Below are 20,147 nucleotides of genomic sequence, written 5' to 3' on the forward strand. Positions count from 1 at the left end.
AAAATCTCCAGATAAATTTTTCCACATCTCCCTGGGAATATCTATTGTCCCAGATTATAAGAAGTCCACTGAGTTTGGTGTAAATTCTTGTAGATTAATTTGTTTAACACAGGCCATGCAGTCCTCCTGTAACACAAATAAAAGTGTTTATTCTACCGCTGAAGACGTGTGTCATATATTTATTTAATTAGACATGATTTTTGCTTACGCAATTGGTGGAAAACCATGATGACAAGAAACCAGTGACTGTAAAAGCTTATGTGACATCCAGAAGCAGCTCTTAAAATAAAAAGTGCTTCAAAATATTTCATCTTATTATGGCGTAAGCATTGGTATCTGCTTGGGGTATGCCCTCTAACGGGTTAAAAGGTCATTTTGCTCAGTAGACGTTAATTCAAGAAAATGTCAAATGACATGTAAATACCAGAAAATGACAGAAGTTAAGTATGGAAAAAACGATTCGCTTATCCAGTCTGTTCCCCAGTCAAAGTGGAATTCCTACAATATGTATATTAGAATTTTGTCAAGTTTTAGGAATCCTTTTTAAAAAAAATCGTAAGGCCTTAGGCCATGTAAAAACATGCTTGTTCAACTACCAGGACTGTGTGTGCAAGTGAGATAAACTTTTCAAAAGTTCTACCATTGGTGTATGGTGTCTAAGGAGGTTGCCATGGGATAAATGGAAATTCAGTGATGAAAGTGAATGACAATCAGCTGAAATGCGGGGGGAAAAGTCTTACCAGTGAGAATGATTGGCAAAGAAATGGAAATACAACAAACCAGAACAGAACAAAAACAGCCCATTGCAGATAGAGAGTAATTAATATGGAGCAGGTGGGATATTTTAATGAATTCACTTCTGTGGGTCCCCCCTTTGTGTTCATTGTCTGTGAATATTCTAGCGAATGACAGGAAGTTGGAGTGAAACAGCAACAATTAAACAAATATCAAAGACAAATTATTCCTTGATTCTCAGAGTTATGCTCAGCCAGTCAGGGGACAGAATTATACCATGCCATTTACGTCCAATCCAAACTAACTAACAGAGGTTGAGTATTGATGAGCACAGTATAAAAACCTGTATGGAGCAGAACAGAACACTCCCAACAAATTGCTTGAGAACAAGCCCTTTGCCAACCATTATCCACAGAAATTGGTGAATAATAATTACATCTGATATTGTAGCCTGTCTGTGGGCAGTTTGTGAACAAACAAACAAAAACAAGATGGAATGTGTCCAATGAATTATGCAATCAGGTCCATGAACAGGAGAATGGAGGACCAAATGGCAGAGAGATTCAGTGATTCATTAAGCTACAGGATGGAAAGAGACCATCTTAGGACCTCAGGGATGACAACTCTGCAGCCACTGTTTTCTCACGTGTTCTCTGTATCCAAAAGGATGTCAATGAGACATTTTTGTTCTTGACACTGCACACACTTGTACTGGCTTATGGTCACTCACATTTAAGAAATCCATAGTAACGAGAAAGGTAGCAGCAACGTAATTGCCTGTGCAATTCTCCTGCTTTCAGAAGTCTGGGTTGGCTGGCAGCTTAGAAAGAATCTAAACATCCAAGGTGTTTATATGGTCCCCATTGCTAACATATGAGAGAACCTCTCAATCTTTGATGTATGTATCCTCACAACACCCATCTAAGATAGGACAATGTTATTATCCCCATTTTGCCAGATGTGGAACAGCGACCCAGATCCCTCCAAGGTAATTGGGTGCTTAACTTTGACTGAAATATCTTGAGGATCTGGGCCAGAGAAACATAGGGTCTGTCTATCCTGCAGCCAGTGTAGAGATGCCCGAACTAGCTTTCATCTTGCTGGCTCAAGAGACAATGGTAGTGAAGCTGCGGTAATACAGACAGCAGCATGGGCTGTTAGCCCAGGACAGAGGGTCTGTACTCAAGTGGGTAGCCTCAGTTCCTGGTTCTTACACGGCACGGATTACTCTCTCTCTCTCCTAGCACTCAATAATCTCTGATCGGGGCTGTATATAGGGCTGCAAAAAGGCTGCACATTAATGCCACTCTTACATTGTGCATCTGCACATTGTACCTAAATTTGAACCATAGATGCCAGCTTTTGAAAACTAACAGTGGAGGGGTGAGATCTTCAAAAGCACTTGGCATTGCTCCCACATTGCTCCCATTGAGAGTGCAGGTAGACCAAGGCAGAGCACTTCTGAAATCCCACTTGAGATATTGGTAGTTATGGGGAAGAGGGGAAACGGAGATGCACCTTAGCCCCCAGGGAGAACTTCTTTTAGGAAGATGTTTAAATAAAGACACCGGTAATTAAATCATAGCGGATACACTGATCAGCACAGTGGTCAGGAAGGAATTTCCCATCACAGTGCACTGTTGGCTAGGCGCAGGGTGAGAGCTAGTGTGGGATTTTTATTCCCTCTTTGTTGTTTTTTTTCTTTTCTCTGAAGCATCAGATATTGGCCTCTGCAGGAGTCAGGATAGCGGTCTTGGTGAACAAATGGTCCTCTCAATAGGGCAGAGGATGGACCAATTACAGGGTGTCCACCCACAAAATAGGCACTATCCTTCTTAAAGGATAAACTCCATCTTTTTTTCCTCCTGACTTTGTCAATCAGGTATTTTCAAAAATTAATCAAATTGGCCAGTCACTGATGGTGGCTCCCAAGATGGACAGCTCAGATTAATCCAGCTGTCTTGGTTCAACTGCATTTTTATTTGGATTTTGGAATACCTTAAAGATGAAACAGTGCACAGTGCATACGGGCCCTGGGAGTGGTTACCATGTAAGCCTTTTTAGAAACCCGGACATCTGGATGAAGCAAGCATGGCTTAGCTGGGGTGGGCTGAACGCTGTCTGCTCCTTTAATACAACAAGTAGGATTTGGGTTAAAGGTACAATTTTTCAGACTGCACTTGCTTCTTTTAATTTCACAGAGTAGGAGATTCTTTTTTTTTTTCCCTTTTAAGGGCATAGATTGAGCTTTGTAAGCAGAGGCAGGCCTCCGAGTGCACCTCCAGAATAGGCATTAGATGACAAATTGGCAGCATTTTATTTGTAACGAGCGATTGCATTGCTACAGTGTATTCTATTGCATCTTCGAATACAGGGCTATGGGCCAGATCCTCAGCTGGTGTGAAATGATGTCATTCCATTGACCTTAAAGCCTGACTCTTTTAAAGGCCTGGATCCCTTTGTACTGTGTAGAGAGAGATTTCAGCTCGTCCTGAATGACCACATGAGATGGGGGAAAGCACCAAAAGAGCCCGGACCCCACCTATAAGGGAACAGCATAAGGAGGGTGGGAGTTACAGCACTGCCCACAGGTTTATACACCCCAAAGATCATGGGGAGGGGTTATTGTTCTGCTTTCTGCACCAGCTCCCACTTCAGCCTCTGGCTGGGGGGAATGATACTGCAAACTGCACCTGCAGAATGGGTGTTAGATCTGCTCCCACGGCTGCCGGATGTAATTCTGCTTGTGCACATGCTGTGCAGATAGAATACTCCATGTGGTGCCGTGGCCCTCTGCATCCACCCGCACTGTGGCTGTGCTCGAAAAGCCATGACAGAGCCCAAAGGGTTTGGTCCAGTAGTCAGAGCATGTCATGCGGGAGGCATGTTTCCAGTTTAGACACTTACTTGTGTGCCTTCAGGCAACTGACTTTGCCACTTTGGGCCTTATTTTACCTGGTTTAAAACCGTTAAATGAATACTTAACATCACACATGAGTGCTGTGAGGCTTCGTTAATTGATGTTTGCAAAGCGCTTTGAGTGGAAGAGTCAGCATATTATTATAGCGTGTCCGCAGTCAGATTCCGGTTGGGGAGGGTTGGTTTGATCACAGTTTTAGAAAGCTCTAATTTTGCAACTGTCAGGGACTCAGGGTATGATATTAGGCAAGTCACTCAACTTCTCTCTGCCTCAGTTTCCCTACCTGTAGGCCAGGGATAACGGTGTTCACCCTCCTTTATAAAGCACTTGGAGATCAGCAAGTGAGTAGTGTCCTAAAAGACACATCCTAAAGGTGAACCTGTTATTTACAGGTAGCAGACTAACTGGGGCATGCCAACCTGCAGAGCACCCCGTTACAAAACAGCCTTTATTCACATCTCAAATGCCAGACAAAAACTACCTACAAATCTAACTTCAGTCTTCTTTAAAAATTGGATGATTTTTTCTAAAAGGAGAGCTCAAGTATTAAAATAAAACATGCTCTCATGATTTTTAACGCACACTATACATTCAGTAGAATACTCCAAGACAAGTAGATACACAGATTTATCTGTACTTCTTGTGTAGCCAGACAACAGTTCACCTTCTGTCTTAAGGGGACTATTCCACACTGATTGTGCACTCAAAACTCTCATTGAACTTAAGTTCTGTGTAGGACATTAACTATACTTAATGAATATATTAACAAGAGTGCTAAATGGAAGACACGGGAGGTAATTGTCCTGCTCTGCTCAGCACTGATAAGACTTCAGCAGAAGTTCTCTGTCCAGTTGTGGGCACTGCACTTTAAGAAAAATATGGACAAATTGGAGAAAGTCCAGAAAAGAGCAATAAAAATGAGAAAAGGTTTAGAAAATCTGATGGATGAGGAAAGATTAAAAACAAAACAAAACAGGGCATGTTTAGTCTTGAGAAAAGAAGACTGAGGGAAGACCTGATAATAGTCTTAAAATATGTTAAGAGCTATTATAAAGAGGATGGCGATCAATTGTTCTCCATGTCCACTAAAAGTAGGAAAAAAGTAATTGTCTAAATCTAAAGCAAGGGAGATTTAGGTTAGATATTGGGAAAACCTCTCTCACTGTACAAATTGTCCAGTCTGGGTCTGGTTGATGATCTAAAAACCTGACATAAACTTGATACCAAGGGGGCAAACCCAATGGTGGGTTTGAAAAACTGACACCTACCAATGCTCTAGGCTGGAGTTGGTGAGGGGGGTGTCACCTCTGTTAAGCTTTTCACTTGCGGGTAGGTTCTTTTATTGGTATTTTTAAAATATGTTTTCTCTGTAATGCTTTTACCTTAAGAATAAATGTGCTTGCTTAGAAACAGCTGTGTAGTAACTTGTACACTGCTGGCAATGGACTGTGCATAGTCCTTGGTGAGAAAGCAAAGCACAGGCACAGGCCTTTAGGCAGATTGGTTGGCTGGGGATACTATAGCGTAAGGCAAGGAGCAGACTTAAAACCCCCAAGGGCCCCTACCCAGAGACAGGTGATGGCAGAAGACCTGAGACCTGACTGAGAACTCTTGGAGTGGACCATGGAGAGGGGGGTACAGATGCAATTAACCTGAAGCTGTGATACCCGTCAATGGAGGTTTTTAAGAACAGGTTGACAAACACCTGCCAGGGATGGTCTAGGTTTACTTGGTCCTACCTCAGTTCAGGGGGATGAACTATATGACAGCTCAACGTCCCTTCTAGTCCTACATTTCTATGACTCTATACAAGGAAGATATTCGGTATAACTGCCACATGTTACAGTAAACTTGTTACGGGATTGCTTATTATAGAAAGAGATTCAGAAAAGAGAAGCTCTACTCAAACCAATGAAACTGGTGAGCCAGACAGAGACTGTGGTGCTTTTCTTTTAGCAACTCAACCTCAAGCAATGTGGGGCTTTCCCAGCTACGACTCGCACTCTACATTTTACTGTCAGTTAAAAAAAAAAAAAGTACAGTGAAAGATGTTGGGTTTTCCACTCTGTAAGCAGTTTAAATTTAGAAACCTTATTACCATATACCTTCCAGCTAGCATTGCAAGATGGTTTAATCAGTCAAGGAGCCAATTCAACCCTTCACTAAGCCCACTGAAGTCATGGAGTTACATCAAGATGCATTTGACCCCAAGGCGTTCTCTCAGAATGAAAGGTTGTTTCAAATGCCGTCGGATGACAGCCTCAGAAGAGTAGTGAAATATTACTCAGAACAGTTGCTGCACTTTTCCTTATGGGAATTCCTCTTGTAAACATCACCAACAATATTTCAGGCCAGATTTTCCTGCATGTGCATGTTTTGCAGTTACCACAGTAGATCATGCCATTGTGAGAAGTATGCACACCTCCCACTGCCAAAATATCTTACCGACTTACCACCATTGCACACATCATTCTGAAAATCTGACCCTTTATTTCATTCCTTGGAATGGTTTTCTTGAAGTCTCTCCAGAGGGGAAACCCTGAATACAGGTCTGCAATTTTACTGTGGCATTCTAAGGCTTGGTCTACACAGGGGGCAGGGTGGGGGGTGAGGGAAATCGATCTAAGTTACGCAGCGTTATTCACGTTGCTGAAGTCGACATACTTAGAGTTACTCACCGCAGTGAAGACACCGCGGTGAGTAGCTCTGAGTTGACTGCTGCCGCTCCCGTCAACTCTGCCTGCGCCTTTCATGGCGGTGGAGTACAGGAGTGGACGGGAGAGCATTTGGGGGTCGATTTATTGTGTCTAGACTAGACGCGATAAATTGACCCCTGCTGGATCGATCGCTGCCCACCGATTCGGCGGGTAGTATAGACATACCCTAAGTCAACATAATGGGGTAGATTTGTCAATAATGGCTCATATCTTGTGACCCATGTGCACTCTCCAGGCTGACTATTCCTGATACTCCATCTTTTGAATTGTGTTTGTTCAAAATTGAGTGAAATGTTCAAAAAGTTTAATATGCTTATTCAGAAACCGGCAAATTTGGGCCAATGGCACCTCACAAATAATCACCCACTTAACTTGGAACTATTGCATGTGTGAGTGGCTAATTTAAAGTTATCAGTGCTGGACTGTCAGTCCTGGTCATTAAGAATAGGATTTTCAAAAGCGTTCAGCATCAGTCTGATTCTGTTCACACTGAACCAACTGGTAAACTCCCATTGATTTCAAGGGGAATAAAGCTCAGCATTTTTCAAAATTCCTCTGCTGTCCACAGAATGGTACAGGAAACCATCAGCAAACGTGTCCCACAACTCCTCACCAGCTGCACCTTAAAACCCCTTTGTGGAGATACCATGCAAGGGTGAGACTAAAGTGCAGTCTGCAAAGCCAATTCATTCCTTGGCTTCTTTGCTAAGACCGTTCGCAAGAATGCCAATGAGTGCTGGTGTTTTTTATGCTCTGTCAGCTAACCGGTGGGTTGAGACCATCCAGAGGGGAAAGGATCTCCATTCCAGCCATTCCCATTCCCCTGCACTACCTAGTCCTACTACAAAGTGCTCCAGATGTAGCTTTACTTTGGGACATGGGATGGCTCAAAGGACTGATGATGTGCACCCCCTTTGACTCCTAGATTAGTGGTTTGAACCTTGCCTCAGCTGATAGTTACCAAGAGTCATAGCCATCTGAGAGCATTATCCTGGCCTACAATAGTGCAATGAGATGATAATCTCAAGCATTTCTGAATGGACCATTACCCACAGCTGTGTTGGCAATCTCAGCCCTAGCGCCACTTTTATTAATAAATACAAAGCGGCCTCTCCCATACAGGTGCAGATTTCACAGACATACATCCTCCGTTGCCCACTCATTACTTGCCCATTTCTGAGCTTTTAAGTGGAGGGGGGGAGCAGGAATTCCAAGCTCTCCTCCTGACCTTTTTTCATTTCAATGCGTGTCCCAGGTACCTTGCCAAGAAAATGCAAGAAAGAGCTGCTGGCAGTAAAGCTACGGAACAGGCCAAGTAAGCAGGAACTGGAAGACAGGAACATTTTCCCAAGGAGGACGGATGAGGAACGACAGGAAATCCGGCAGCAAATCGAAATGAAACTTTCAAAGTAAGTCAGTTTAAGAGACGGAAGGGGGGTAATCTTTATAGTGAAGTCTCCTCTGCACCTCACCTCACTATACACATGTCCCTTAGCCCATTTCCCATGGGGAGTCATGCAGAAAGGGACAACATCAACAGCAGACAGCAGTCTTGGTTTCAGGGCCATGCTTTGCTTTTGATCTCTGAGCTCACACACTTTGTGCTGTGGGCTGGTCACCTGATCTCCTTGAATCAGGCTATTCCACCCTAAAATAAAAAGCAAAACTCAATGCAGTGAGTTAGATTCTGGCCCTGGAATGTATGCCTGCACTTCCCCTTGAAGTCAATTGAGTGTGCTAGCTCCTATCAGGAGCACTAAATTAACCACCAAACTTTTCAGCTTTGTCTACACTTGCACTTATCCTTGATTGCAGCCATCAGTGTATCTGCAAACCCGCATTATAGGCAGGGAAAGCTGCAGTGTGCACTGGTGGGGCTTAACTGACCCTGTTTCAAATAAGGGTCAGCTTCAGCAGGGCTTTCTTTGCCAGAGCTAGAGATTTGCAGAGGGGCAGCTCCACAGATGGCTGAAATCTGGGCTAATTGGAAGGGTAGGAAAGACCTGTTTTCTTTGAGTAAATGGCTTGCAAACACTTAACCAGGGCATGAGGGCTCAGCTGTATAGGAGAAACCAGTATTGCAGTTAGATAGTGTAAGCAAAGATTTACAGAAACCATTAGATTCAAATTGCATTGGTTTTTTTTTTTTTAAATAGCTAAATTTAGATTATTTGCAAACCTGAATATTTTAGTTGTGACAAAATGGATTGTTAAATAATCTGTGCTGGGTGCTCCCACACTAGAATAGGCAGTTCTGAAGGCAGCCAAAATGGTTGAAATCCAACTGTGAAAGCTGAACAGGAGTTCATATTGGAGGCTTTTTAAATATTAATCATTGGAATCTGCTTTTTCAAGAAACAGTTGCTGTTATTCAAGCAAGAGCTGGGCCAGCTCTTCAGTCTGTACATTTAATGAACTTTTGTTTTAGATCAGGGATCGGCAACCTTTGGCATGCGGCCCATCAGGGAAATCCCCTGACGGGCTGGGATGGTTTGTTTACCTGCAGCATCCACAGGTTCGGCCGATCGCAGCTTCCACTGGCCAATGGGGGCTGCGGGAAGCAGCTCGGGCCGAGGGATGTGCTGGCCTCCACTTCCCGCAGCCCCCATTGGCCTGGGACGGCGAACCGCGGCCTGCCAGCGGATTTCCCTGATGGGCCGCGTGCCAAAGGTTGCCAATCCCTGTGCTAGAGGATTGGGAATGAGGTTGATAGATCAGAGTGCAATTCATAACGGACAGATGTCTACATCATAAAACACATCATCACATTTGGCCCCTCTGCTGGCAATCTCAGCTAAAAAAAAGACCAGTGATTGAACATGAAGAATAAAATATTTTAGAGTACTTTACAAATGTTAGTTAAGCTTCACAGTACCCGGGATGCTGATAATGGATACAGAGGATTCATTTTACTTTGTTTATTATCTTTATTTAATATTTGTATTATGGTAGTGCTTAGAAGCCAACAGATAATGGGACCATATCGTACTAGGCACTGCACAAACACAGAGTAAAACACAGACAATGGATTTAACATGCAGGTAGAGTGAACAATGTGATGGTTGACAATCACCACGTTAGTGCCAAGATGTGAAGCCATCTTTGGGAGTGGATCATGGGGGACGTTCCACCATATATAACTGTCTTGCCAACAGCTTAGGACAGAAAATGAAGAATACATGGGCCTGATCCTGTAAGCCCTGCACATGTGAAACGTCCATTTGCCTTCCTGAGCTATTGGAAGTGTAGGTGCATTTTAGGCAGGCAGAAGTCCCCAAGTTGCAATTTGGCCAAGATATTGGGCTTAACAGTCTTAGTGACACGTGCAAAATTACGATGTGATCTGTAATAGGCAGTCAGGAGCCTGATTTTACAACTCATCTGAAACACTTGGAAAAGTGCCCCCTGATGCTAGACGGGGACATTTGTATAGTCTTCACTCAGTGTGAAGGGCGTCATCTAGTGAATCTCCAACATCTCTTCCTGCTGTAACACTTGGGTGCTCCGTGGAGGTCTCCTGTCTAACTACCAGCCCAGCCTAGGGTGACCAGATAGCAAGTGTGAAAAATCGGGATGGAGGTTTGGGGGGGGGGGGCGGGTAATAGGAGCCCATATACAGAAAACCCACCCTGAATATCGGGACTGTCCCTATAAAATTGGGACATCTGGTCACCTTAGTCCAGCCTGACCCTATTTGGTTTGTGAGAGCCAGTGGAATCTTAGCACAACTTAGGATGGCTACAGGCCATTCCCCTTTCTTTGTGGGTACCATTTAGCCACTTTGTGGTGGAAAAGGAAAATAAGTTTAAGAAATTATGCCTAAAATTAGTGTCAATATAAGGACTTACGACATAAGTGTGTCTGCCTACCAGAGGAGCATAATGCATGATCATGATTGGAAGTTGTGGAAGGAAAGGTTTGGTGCACAAATATAAAGAAGACAGCTGATGAGGAGCAGTCTATGATGTAAGTTATTAATCTGGTAGGTAATGTCTACAGATGGCTGAAAGCACATGCTCATTTAGTGTAACTGAAGACATGCTTTCATGTACCTCCTCCTTCTTCCCAGAACTCAAACAGGTTGAGTGCCACTCATGAAACAGAAGGTGCAGAGATTGCTAGAATAGCCTGTCATGCAAAACAGATTGGAGCCAGTCCCCCACACAATTTCTGAGCATATATGAGCACTGAGACAGCTTGCTCTTTGCTCATCAAACAGAATAGAGCAGGACGATGTCTGCAGATATCTCACGGGGAAATATTTTCATGATGAAAGGCACGCACATGTCAAGGATAACCCCATTTTGGAAATACAGAACTATGTAGTGTCCTGGGGATATCCCCTCAATGTCTGACTCCCACTTTGGGGAGAACCACAGAAAAAACCGACTTCTCCCCAAAAAACCATGCCATGTTTTACACTAAACTTGGTGCATACTTGGCCAGGAGTTTGTAAGTTTAGTTAAGGTGGTGGAGATGCCTATGCAGTGCAGAGATGCGTTGAGATTTTCAAATATCCTTAAATCCATTTCAATGGGAGTCTGTGGCTAAATCCCTTAGTTGGCTTTGAAAATCTCAGTGGTGATCAATTCTTAAAGAGTATTCTTATAGAGTATTTCCCGGATCCGCCTTCCCCCACCCCCCCAACATGCTATAAAAACTACAGGGGATTGGAAAATATTTACCTGAGCTCTGCTCTGGACAACTCCGGCTGAATTTAAGCCCTGAGTTTATAGATGTGGAACTCACTAGTGAGTTCTCAGATTTAAGGAACTCTCTTTATCTTAGGATCCAGCATCTGGTTCCAGTGGAAATTGCTAATGTGTGTGTGATCTGACCACCATGTAGATGGATTTCAGCACACGGCAGCTACTGTTCCAATGATAGCATTGTGATGATAATGCTGAGCGGGGCTTACTCAACTATGAATCCAAATGTACAATCCAATTACAAACCTGTCCTCTGCGGCTAGAGATGTGATTCCCAGCCTGCACGGACATACCTGTGCTAGCTCTCACTGAGTGCGTGCGCTAAAAATAGTAGTTTAGCCACAGTAGCACAGCCAATGGCCCAGGTTAGCTGTCCCAAGTACCTACCCATAGGGTCCAGGCAGGCTTGTATTCAGGCCAGCTTGCCCATGCTATCATTTGCTGCTGCCTGTGTTACCGTGGCTACCCTGCTATTTTTAGCACTCTAGCATGATGAGAGCTAGTGTGAGTATGTCTACACTCCCACCTCTAGGTGTAGTCATAGCCTAAGAGAGGAGATAGAACCGGGAGACTGATGACTCGTCGTTCAACAGCTGTCTGATTCTTGATAAACTAGCCAGTAGATAGGCAGCCATGTTCCAGATACGTTGTTTACCAGCTGTATCCTCATGGATTTGAAGGAGTTCTAGGGTAGCTAGCAAAGTTCTTCTGTAACACCGACAGACCCCAATCATCGGTGGGCAGGATCAAACCTGGGACCTATGGAGCTTAGTGCATGAGCCTCTACAGCATGAACTAAAAGCCAACTGGCTGTTAGCTAAGGCTGTAAAGCAAACTCATTAATATCTCTCTCTAAGTGGTCTCGGTGCCACTAGATGGAACAGAGCACCACACCCAGGAGGTGTGTGGCTTATACTTCCATCCCACCTTTAAATCACTAATTTTACATGACACAACATTCTGCTGGCTGGAAGGAGAGCCGTGCTTAAGTATTTTATGAAAATACTGAAATAATTATTTTAGAGTTAGTCAAAAAATGGGAAAACTTTTCATGAAAAACGGGTCCCGTTGCTTCACCCAAAAAAATGTCAACATTCAAAGATTCTGGATCAATTCTAACTGATAGCTATAATAGCTGGAGAGAAAGTGGATGCTCAACTTTTGCACGGATAAATAGTGACACAGCCAGACCCACAGCACCCTTCCTCACTCCAACTTATCAGGTGGCCTCCTCACTCCCCATCAGAACCGAATCCTGAAAACTCCTTAAGCAGATTCTGCTCTTATTCCATTAGAAATCCATTGACTTCAGTGGAGTTGCTCCTGACTGACATCAGTGTGGGGCAGAATCCCTCTCTTTTCCCCCCATTTCTAATCAAATAAATTAGCCACTTGTTGCTATGGAAATATGCCCCTCCCCAAATGGCAGTATTCCATATTTCCCCAGATTGCCTCATTCAGTAGCATTCATCTCTTACTAATTTATCTGTCCCTGATGCTTCAGGCCATGGCAGACACTGGTAATAATCTATTGTGTTCTAGACAATTGAGGTTCTGATGCGCCAGGCTCCTGACATTCCTTGTTCGCCTTCACTATGTGTTCTGAGTGCAGATAATAAGACCTCAATGGCATTAAATGAACTGAGCCCATTATATCAAGAGGTTAAAAAAAAACCATTTACAAATATGATTATTTGCAATAATTGCTCTCTGTATGACAGACGTACTTCATTCTAGAAGGGATTTAAGCGGAAACCCAGCGGAACAAAATGATCTTTAGAATGAAGAGCAATGCGTAGAAAGGTTGTTTAATTAATTTAGGACATTATTGAGACTCTTTAAAAAGTTAATATCCGAACTGCCAGGGTGGCTGTTACTTCCATAGTACGCCTTGTACAGGAACACTCAGAAACACTCCTTTATTTCTTAATGTCTCAATGAAAACATGAATTCCTAGAACAAATTATACTTGTAATTTTCCCTTCATGTTCCGCTTTGCTTCCTCAGGTGTTTGCATAAGTAGACACGACACATTAAGTAGTATTCAGCAGAGATGTGCAGAAACAGGAGCTCAGCTCGTATGGTGCTGAGGGCTATATAAGGACTTATTAAAACAGACAGTCATGGATAGTCACTGGCCCCAAAAATTCCATATGTGGGGGCTTAGCACTAAGTGGCCCCAATTTGCAAGTTTTGGCACTGGTGCATGCTGAGAGCATTTCTCATCTATGCAAGCTCTGGAGGGCAGTTTTCCTTATGCATTACTGCATGGTGCCAGGAACTTTGTAGTTCCAGGGCTGTCCCGTGGTTCCTGAAAGTGTGCCTCTGAGTGGGGTGGCACAAAATATCCCTCATCCAGCCACGAAGCTGCAGATGTCACAAACTGCTCACCCTTGCCACCAGTTGGTTTGTACCACTGTATCATTCATGGCACTACACAATAGTGAAAAGGTCGACAAACCAATAACAACAGCTTGGAGTTTAAAGGCAAAGAGCAAGCACAGAGGGCCAAATTCTCATGTTTACACTATACCATCGGCAGTAAAAATAGCAGTAGATTACACTGAGAATCAAGCCCACAGTGCCTAGTTTATCTGATCTTAACTGTATTGTGACCGCGGCTAGGATGAAGTCATGGAATTGGGCCAGAGGAGAAGTCCCTAGCAAATTGTGCTTATCCACCAAACCAAGGTTGTGATTGCTTTCCCAAAACTGCACACACCACCTGAGGAGACACGAGAGAGAGGAAACCACAACACTGCCTGGCACATGGGTCTTTCAAGGAGATAAACTTTGGGAAACATGGATTCCATTTTCCCCTTAGTGTGCACACAACAAGTTTTTATCATGTAGCTGGGGCATCGTGCGCCATGCTGCGAGAGAATTGAGAAACCCCATCACATTAGACCTCCATACTGCCACCTGCCTATTTTCGTGGCTGATAACTTTTTGTTTGTTCGGAAACGTTGAAAATAACACTCAAAGTCTTCCAGGGTCTATAAAGTTACATCCCATCTTGAATGTGAAATGGCAGAGAAGGTGGGGCCACAGCATCAGTGTTCCAGCTTCTCCCTGGTAGAAGCATCGCGTTTGATTGGGAGGTGTGTAGCTACGTGGGTTTGATCAAGGCTTCAGGTGACTGTTTTCTTTGGTTTCAATCAGAGAAGGGTCTGAGTTACTACAGCACTGATGTCAGATTGAATTTACCCACATGCTTAGCTTTAAACACGAGCTTTAAGCCTCCTTGGGATACTTTCGTGAACTGGGCACTCTGTTTGGAAATCAGCCCAGGTTCAAATGGATTTTAGTGAGCCTTTTGATAAACCTCATCGGACTCCCAGGCGCCCTGCAAAGAGAACTGGGTGGATGGATTCCCCCCGCCTGCACAGAATTTCACTGATTTCAAACCACACAAGTATTCAACTGTTTGTGATTTTGTTGGGAACATTTAGCACTGAGCTTTGCTCGTGAGAGAGAGAGAGACAAATACTGAGATCTACTGTCACAGCTAATTAACTATGTACAATGTGACAAATGGTGTCCTTATTTGGTAGAAGTTATCTTCAGGTAAGCGTGTCACTGATGCTAAAAATAATCAGTCAGAGAATGCAGCGTGGGTGTCTGTGCAAGCCCCTGCTTTTCGCTCAGGCAGGAAGAGCTATATATAAGGCTGCAATTTAACGCCGTAGGAGTGCATGTAAATTAACAGAGGCTCCCCTTCTTGTTGTTCCGCATTGACTCAGGCATTTCTAATGAAGATATTTATTTGCCGTTGCTTTATTTATTGCATGATGTTTTGGTTGGTTGCTATATTTTATTAGGGGTTTGTGCAGTATCTCAAGTGCTTTGGCAGGCTGGTGCTTTATACACAACCTTTATTATTAATGTTTTATTGTCGCTCTTTCACGATGGAGAACTGAGCCTGAAAAGGAGATGAGGAGAGGGAAGTTCAGGGCTGAGATTTTTCAAAACTACCTGAAGGATTTAGATGCCTGAGTCCCGTAAATGTTAATGTTTTACCTGTGTTCTGCTTGATGTTGGCAGACTAACAGGCAGTAGCATATTCCATCCATAGGTGCTGGAACTTGGTGTAATGGCTGCCACACCCTCTGGCTTGAAGTGGTTTCCATTATATACAGGGTTTACAGTTTGATTCAATGGCTCTCAGCACCCCCACTGTATAAATTGTTCCAGCGCCCCTGATTCCATCCAGCAGTGTCCAGAATCCCTTTCAGGCAGAAGGCCGCATGCCTGTCTAAAGCGGCATAATTCAAGTGGGTACTTTGTAAATATGGCCCTGTGTATTCTAGTGTTATAATGAATAGAACACAACATACCAAGAGCATAAGTTTACATAAGTAAACACAGTTATGAGGTTAACCCTGAAACTTAGGAGATTCTTACAGTGAAAGTGAACACAATGGAGCTTGTGCAAATAAAGCAGATCATGAAGGCTGGGATGTTGGCTCTCACACCCTGATAAATTGAACCCAAAACGTACTTTTGCATATTTCAATGATTTACCAACAGCTTTATAGACATATCAGGCCTGATTTTCAAAACATAAGAAGCCCAGGACCACACGGAAAATTGCACATGCCCGGATGTGCCTAATTTGCACATCGTTTGTTATGTAGATAAGATATTTGTAGATGCAAAATAGCCCATGAGATTCCTAACTTCCTAGGACTCAGGTCAAGTGAGCTCTATCCCAGCTCCAACATAGGCTTCCTGAGCTACTTTGAGGAAGTCGCCTACCCTGTCCCACCATTCCCCCATCTGTTAAATGGGGATAAAGAGACTTCTGGATCAAAAGAGAGAAGGCTCAATTGTGTGTCATGTTCACGTTAGCCTCCAATTTGTGGCTCCCCTCAGACCTGATGAAGCTACAAATGAATCAGAAAAGAATATACTGTATGTTGCTCTTCTGGCTCCACGTATAGATGACACACACTGACTATTTTTTCTCTTTTTTAAGAAGCAGAGAACTTTTTGTGAGGAGCAGGTCTTACTCCCTTTAGTTCAAACAGGATTCTATTCTATTACCCAACCCATCTTTGAATGTATAATGATGATCTCCTGTGAACGTATATTGGCCTTTGGACCCTCCAGAGGCTAGTAATCTGCAAGCAGAAGTGCATGCATACGTCCGTAATGGACTACACTTCACAATTAATTAATGTATGTACTGGCAGCAATAGGTGAGAACTGTGATCTCTGATTCCACAGAGGGTCTGCTCCACTGCTCAGCTAAGGAGCAGCTCAGGCCAGCCTGCAGAGCGTCCGATGGCCTTAACTCAAAGCTCCTTCCACATACACCAGAACATTTATAGGCTGCCTATTTACCCATGTGAAAGGTGGGGAGAGCCTAACCTTGTGAATTTCCTATTGATTTAAATGGGAAGCATATGGTTCAAGTCTGCTTTCACAGCATGCCCATGCCTGTAGAAATTTTGAGATGTAGATACAGTATATTCCTGTGGTACCACAACCATATGGTGAGGGGGCAGCTACTGATTATGTATTACACCCACTGCAGGAGTATGTTATTACTGATTTATTGGGCAAGATATCATTGAGTGAATCACCCACTCCTTCGGCTGTAGAACTCCGGTGTTTCCTTGGAGTTCTCTCTAAGAACTGGCCAAGTCTAACTGTTCATCTCATGAGAGCCGATCAGATCCCAGCCTAAGCTGGTAGGACGGGCAGCCATCCATAAATATTGTAAGCACTACAATCTCCTCCTCCCGCAACACAGATCGTGACTCTACCATTGCATTTCATTCAGACTCAAAGACAGAACCTTGTTTCCCCAAGGCTTTGGCTTCCCTGCTTTCATGCTGCAAAACTGGGTCAGTGCAAAAAAGCACAGTGTCTACCATACGGAAGTGACCTTAGGGATGCTGGGGAATGAAAGAGGAAGAAAATAAATATTTAGGAAAAAGAATGTGGAGAGAAAGAAAGATCATATAAAAATACGAGGCACTTCTTGCTTTAAATTGAACAATATTTAATAAATGCTCATATGGGCTTGTAAATTATTGATGTAGTTCTAGCTAAATCTGCTTTATTCCATTCCCTTTTCCATCCTGGCAAAATTGTATTGGGTCTAATCATGCCTTCTTGTTTTCTGTACTTAAAAGCAGCTTAGGTCAAATACAGGACAGAGCTATTTTCTACTGATGGTTCACCTTTCAGTGACCTCCCTCTTCACCCCTTGGTGCTTGGTAGAAGTTACCTCCCAAGAGGCACCAAGTGTATGTTTGCCGATGCATATTATGTATCAAGAGGTCAAAAGGAACCCCTGGGTTTATAAATACACTGTGAAGGATTTATCTAGTGAAATGGGAAAAAATACAAGTGAACTGTAATGTTGAAATCTGACAGGGAAGCACTTGTATTAAACAGTAGGTAGGTGGTTTAATGTAAAATGTACTATATCAAAAGGACTCCAGGATGGTTTAATTTTTCAAAGGACAGTTATAGTTAGGGTGTCCAGAAACCAAATGTGAAAAATTGGGACAGGAGGTGGGGGGTAGTAGGAGCCTATATAAGACAAAGTCCCCAAAATCAAGACTGTCCGTATAAAATTGGGACATGTGGTCACCCTAGTTATAGTCAGGCTGTATGATGGAATTGCCCACAGGAAAAATAGTCATTGACTTCTGAGGCTAGAGACAGTACTCCATGCAAAAACCCAGCAGACTGTATCCAGGCAACCAGAAAACATGTTAGCTTGCAGAATCAGTCTTAAACTGCATTGCAATGAGGTCCATCCATTATAGCTCAACTGATATGTTGCAAAGAGGTGAGATTTGCTTTTTGTCCTTAAACAAAATGAAGAAAATCATTCTGCCAAGATGCAAACTGCAAAAGACAAGCTAGTGACTCAGTATAGAAATCATTCTCTATAAGAGCAAACAGATCTTCAGCTACCCTGGGTTTGCTTGGTATGGTTTTATTAATTTTTAAGAAAAGGAAATTTCAGAATGGTTAATATTTTGTTTTACAGCAGTCATGTACCAAGGAAAAACCTATTCTGTATAAATAGCCAACAGTGTATTGCAAAGAGAAAAGGCTAATCCGATAGCAATCTGTGAATGTCTTATATCAGAGAGGATCTCTCTCTAAATAAGAATGCTGTATATCAGATTACGTGGCCAGACTTCTTCAAAATAACAGCCATTAAAGGGAGAGAAGAGTTATCCTCTTTCCGAAAAAAATAAAGTGAAACATACTGTACCATTGCAAGGAAAATAACATTTTTTTTACCCACCATTTAGTTAACTGCATTTTTAAAAAAGTGTTGGCAACCTGTTCAATACAAAGAATTGAATGTAGAGTGTGATTAACGTAGCCAGGGTGTTTAGCGTACTCCTGATTAGAACAGGACTGGGTGGACGAGGTTATGTGGCCTGCAATGTGCTGGAGGTCAGTCTAGGTCAGGGGTCGGCAACGTTTGGCACGCGGCTCGCCAGGGTAATCACCCTGGCGGGCCAGGCCAGTTTATTTACCTGCTGACGTGGCAGGTTCGGCCGATCGCGGTCCCCGCTGGCCGCGGTTCGCCGTCCCGGGCCAATGGGGGTGGCGAGAAGCCGCGGCCAGCACATCACTCGCCCGCGCCACTTCCCGCCATCCCCATTGGCCCGGAACGGCAAACTGCGGCCAGCGGGGACCGCGATCGGCCACACCTGCCACGTCAGCAGGTAAATAAAACTGGCCTGGCCCGGCCCACCAGGGTGCTTACCCTGGCAAGCCGCGTGCCAAACGTTGCCGACCCCTGGTCTAGGTGATCATGATGGTCTCTTCTGACCTATGAGTCTGGCTTCGTCTCGTTTTTACTAATGAGACCTTAAGCACATTGCTTAGCTTCACTGCACCACATTTTACTCATGGCTGCTGAGGCTCCTGTACCCAGAGTGGGGTTGGGGGGGCGTCACAGCCTAATAAATGGAGCAAATTGGTGCCCCCAGTGCACCAGCCCCTCTCCCCAGACTGGGTGGGAGCAGAGGGAGTGGGGTAGAGGAAGGGATGTAGCCTCTGTTCTTCCCAGCTCCCATTCTGGCAATTTGTTCACTGTCGGGAGGAGGAGCGGATATCCCCATTGATGGGCTGCTCTTGGGCTCTGCCCTACTATCAGCCACATAAGGTGCGTCGCTGGAGACGCTCTGGGTGTGCTCCCACTCACCAGGCACATGCACACTTATGCCTGGGCTGATCACAGTCTAGCCCAGTATGTGCGTTAAAGGAACATACAGGCCACAGCTGCAGCACTAGGACTTAAGCTTGCGGCTGCTTGATGGAGTGACAGATCACGGGAGGATGTGCTTATAAAGAAATGACCTAGCATTGCTTTTTCTAGCTTTGCTGAGGAACTACCGGGGGTGGGGCGGGGGGCGGGCAGGCTTTCACTGCTCTGCTTAGCTCCTCCGTGGGGTTTGGTTGTGTGTGTGTGTGTCATAGGAGTGGGCCTGAATACTGATGAAACAGCATTTGGTCCAATCAGGCAGTTGTATTACAGGCTATTTCTTTGCGTACCAAACACATGTGGCCAGATCCTCAGCTGGCGCTACTCAGCATAGCCTCACTGACTTCAGTGGAGCTGTGCCAATTTATACCACCTGAGATTACGGCCCCCAACCTTTCCTGGAAAGGCCATGGACCAGGCGAACCAAAGGGCATTCTGGTACACGTGGGGTTTCTGAGCACGGTGGATATTCTTCAGCACACATACATCTCAATTTGGAACCCCTTGGCTCCTAAAAGGCCAAGGACTTTTCCTGGATGTTGATCTTTAAGCCAATCTTAAAGATATCAACGGAGCCATCAATTATTCAGGAGGCACAGAGCCTAGCTAAAGGGATAGTTATTCTTTTTGATGAAACTTTGATGAAAGGGACATGCGGGAGGACACATTGCTTTGCAAAGGTTCAGTTAAGCTCCCACGTGCTGTTCCTGTGGTGAGACATATGACCTATAACAAAATACATTTGACAGTTTGGCAGGCTGATGTTGGGGAACAAGCATATTTTACTGTTAAACGGTTTGTTCTGTCTCCGTTGTAAG

The 20,147-nt window shown here is 44.0% G+C and overlaps 1 protein-coding gene across 20 annotated transcripts in view; it reads left to right on the plus strand.

Moving 5' to 3' along the window:
• The window catches only part of PHACTR3 (phosphatase and actin regulator 3), a 166,938-nt gene that overhangs the window by 118,639 nt on the left and 28,152 nt on the right, over nt 1–20,147 (plus strand). For all 20 annotated transcript variants that reach the window (XR_010592314.1, XM_005302943.5, XM_042858398.2 and 17 more), the window contains one exon: nt 7,628–7,781. Coding sequence is in view for 19 of the 20 variants with exons in the window: in XM_005302943.5 (XP_005303000.2) it covers nt 7,628–7,781 (154 nt within the window). In the remaining variant the exon portion in view is untranslated. The remainder of the gene's footprint in view (nt 1–7,627; nt 7,782–20,147) is intronic.

The sequence above is a fragment of the Chrysemys picta genome, chromosome 13 (assembly GCF_011386835.1).
Source record: "Chrysemys picta bellii isolate R12L10 chromosome 13, ASM1138683v2, whole genome shotgun sequence".
NCBI lineage: Eukaryota > Metazoa > Chordata > Testudines > Emydidae > Chrysemys > Chrysemys picta.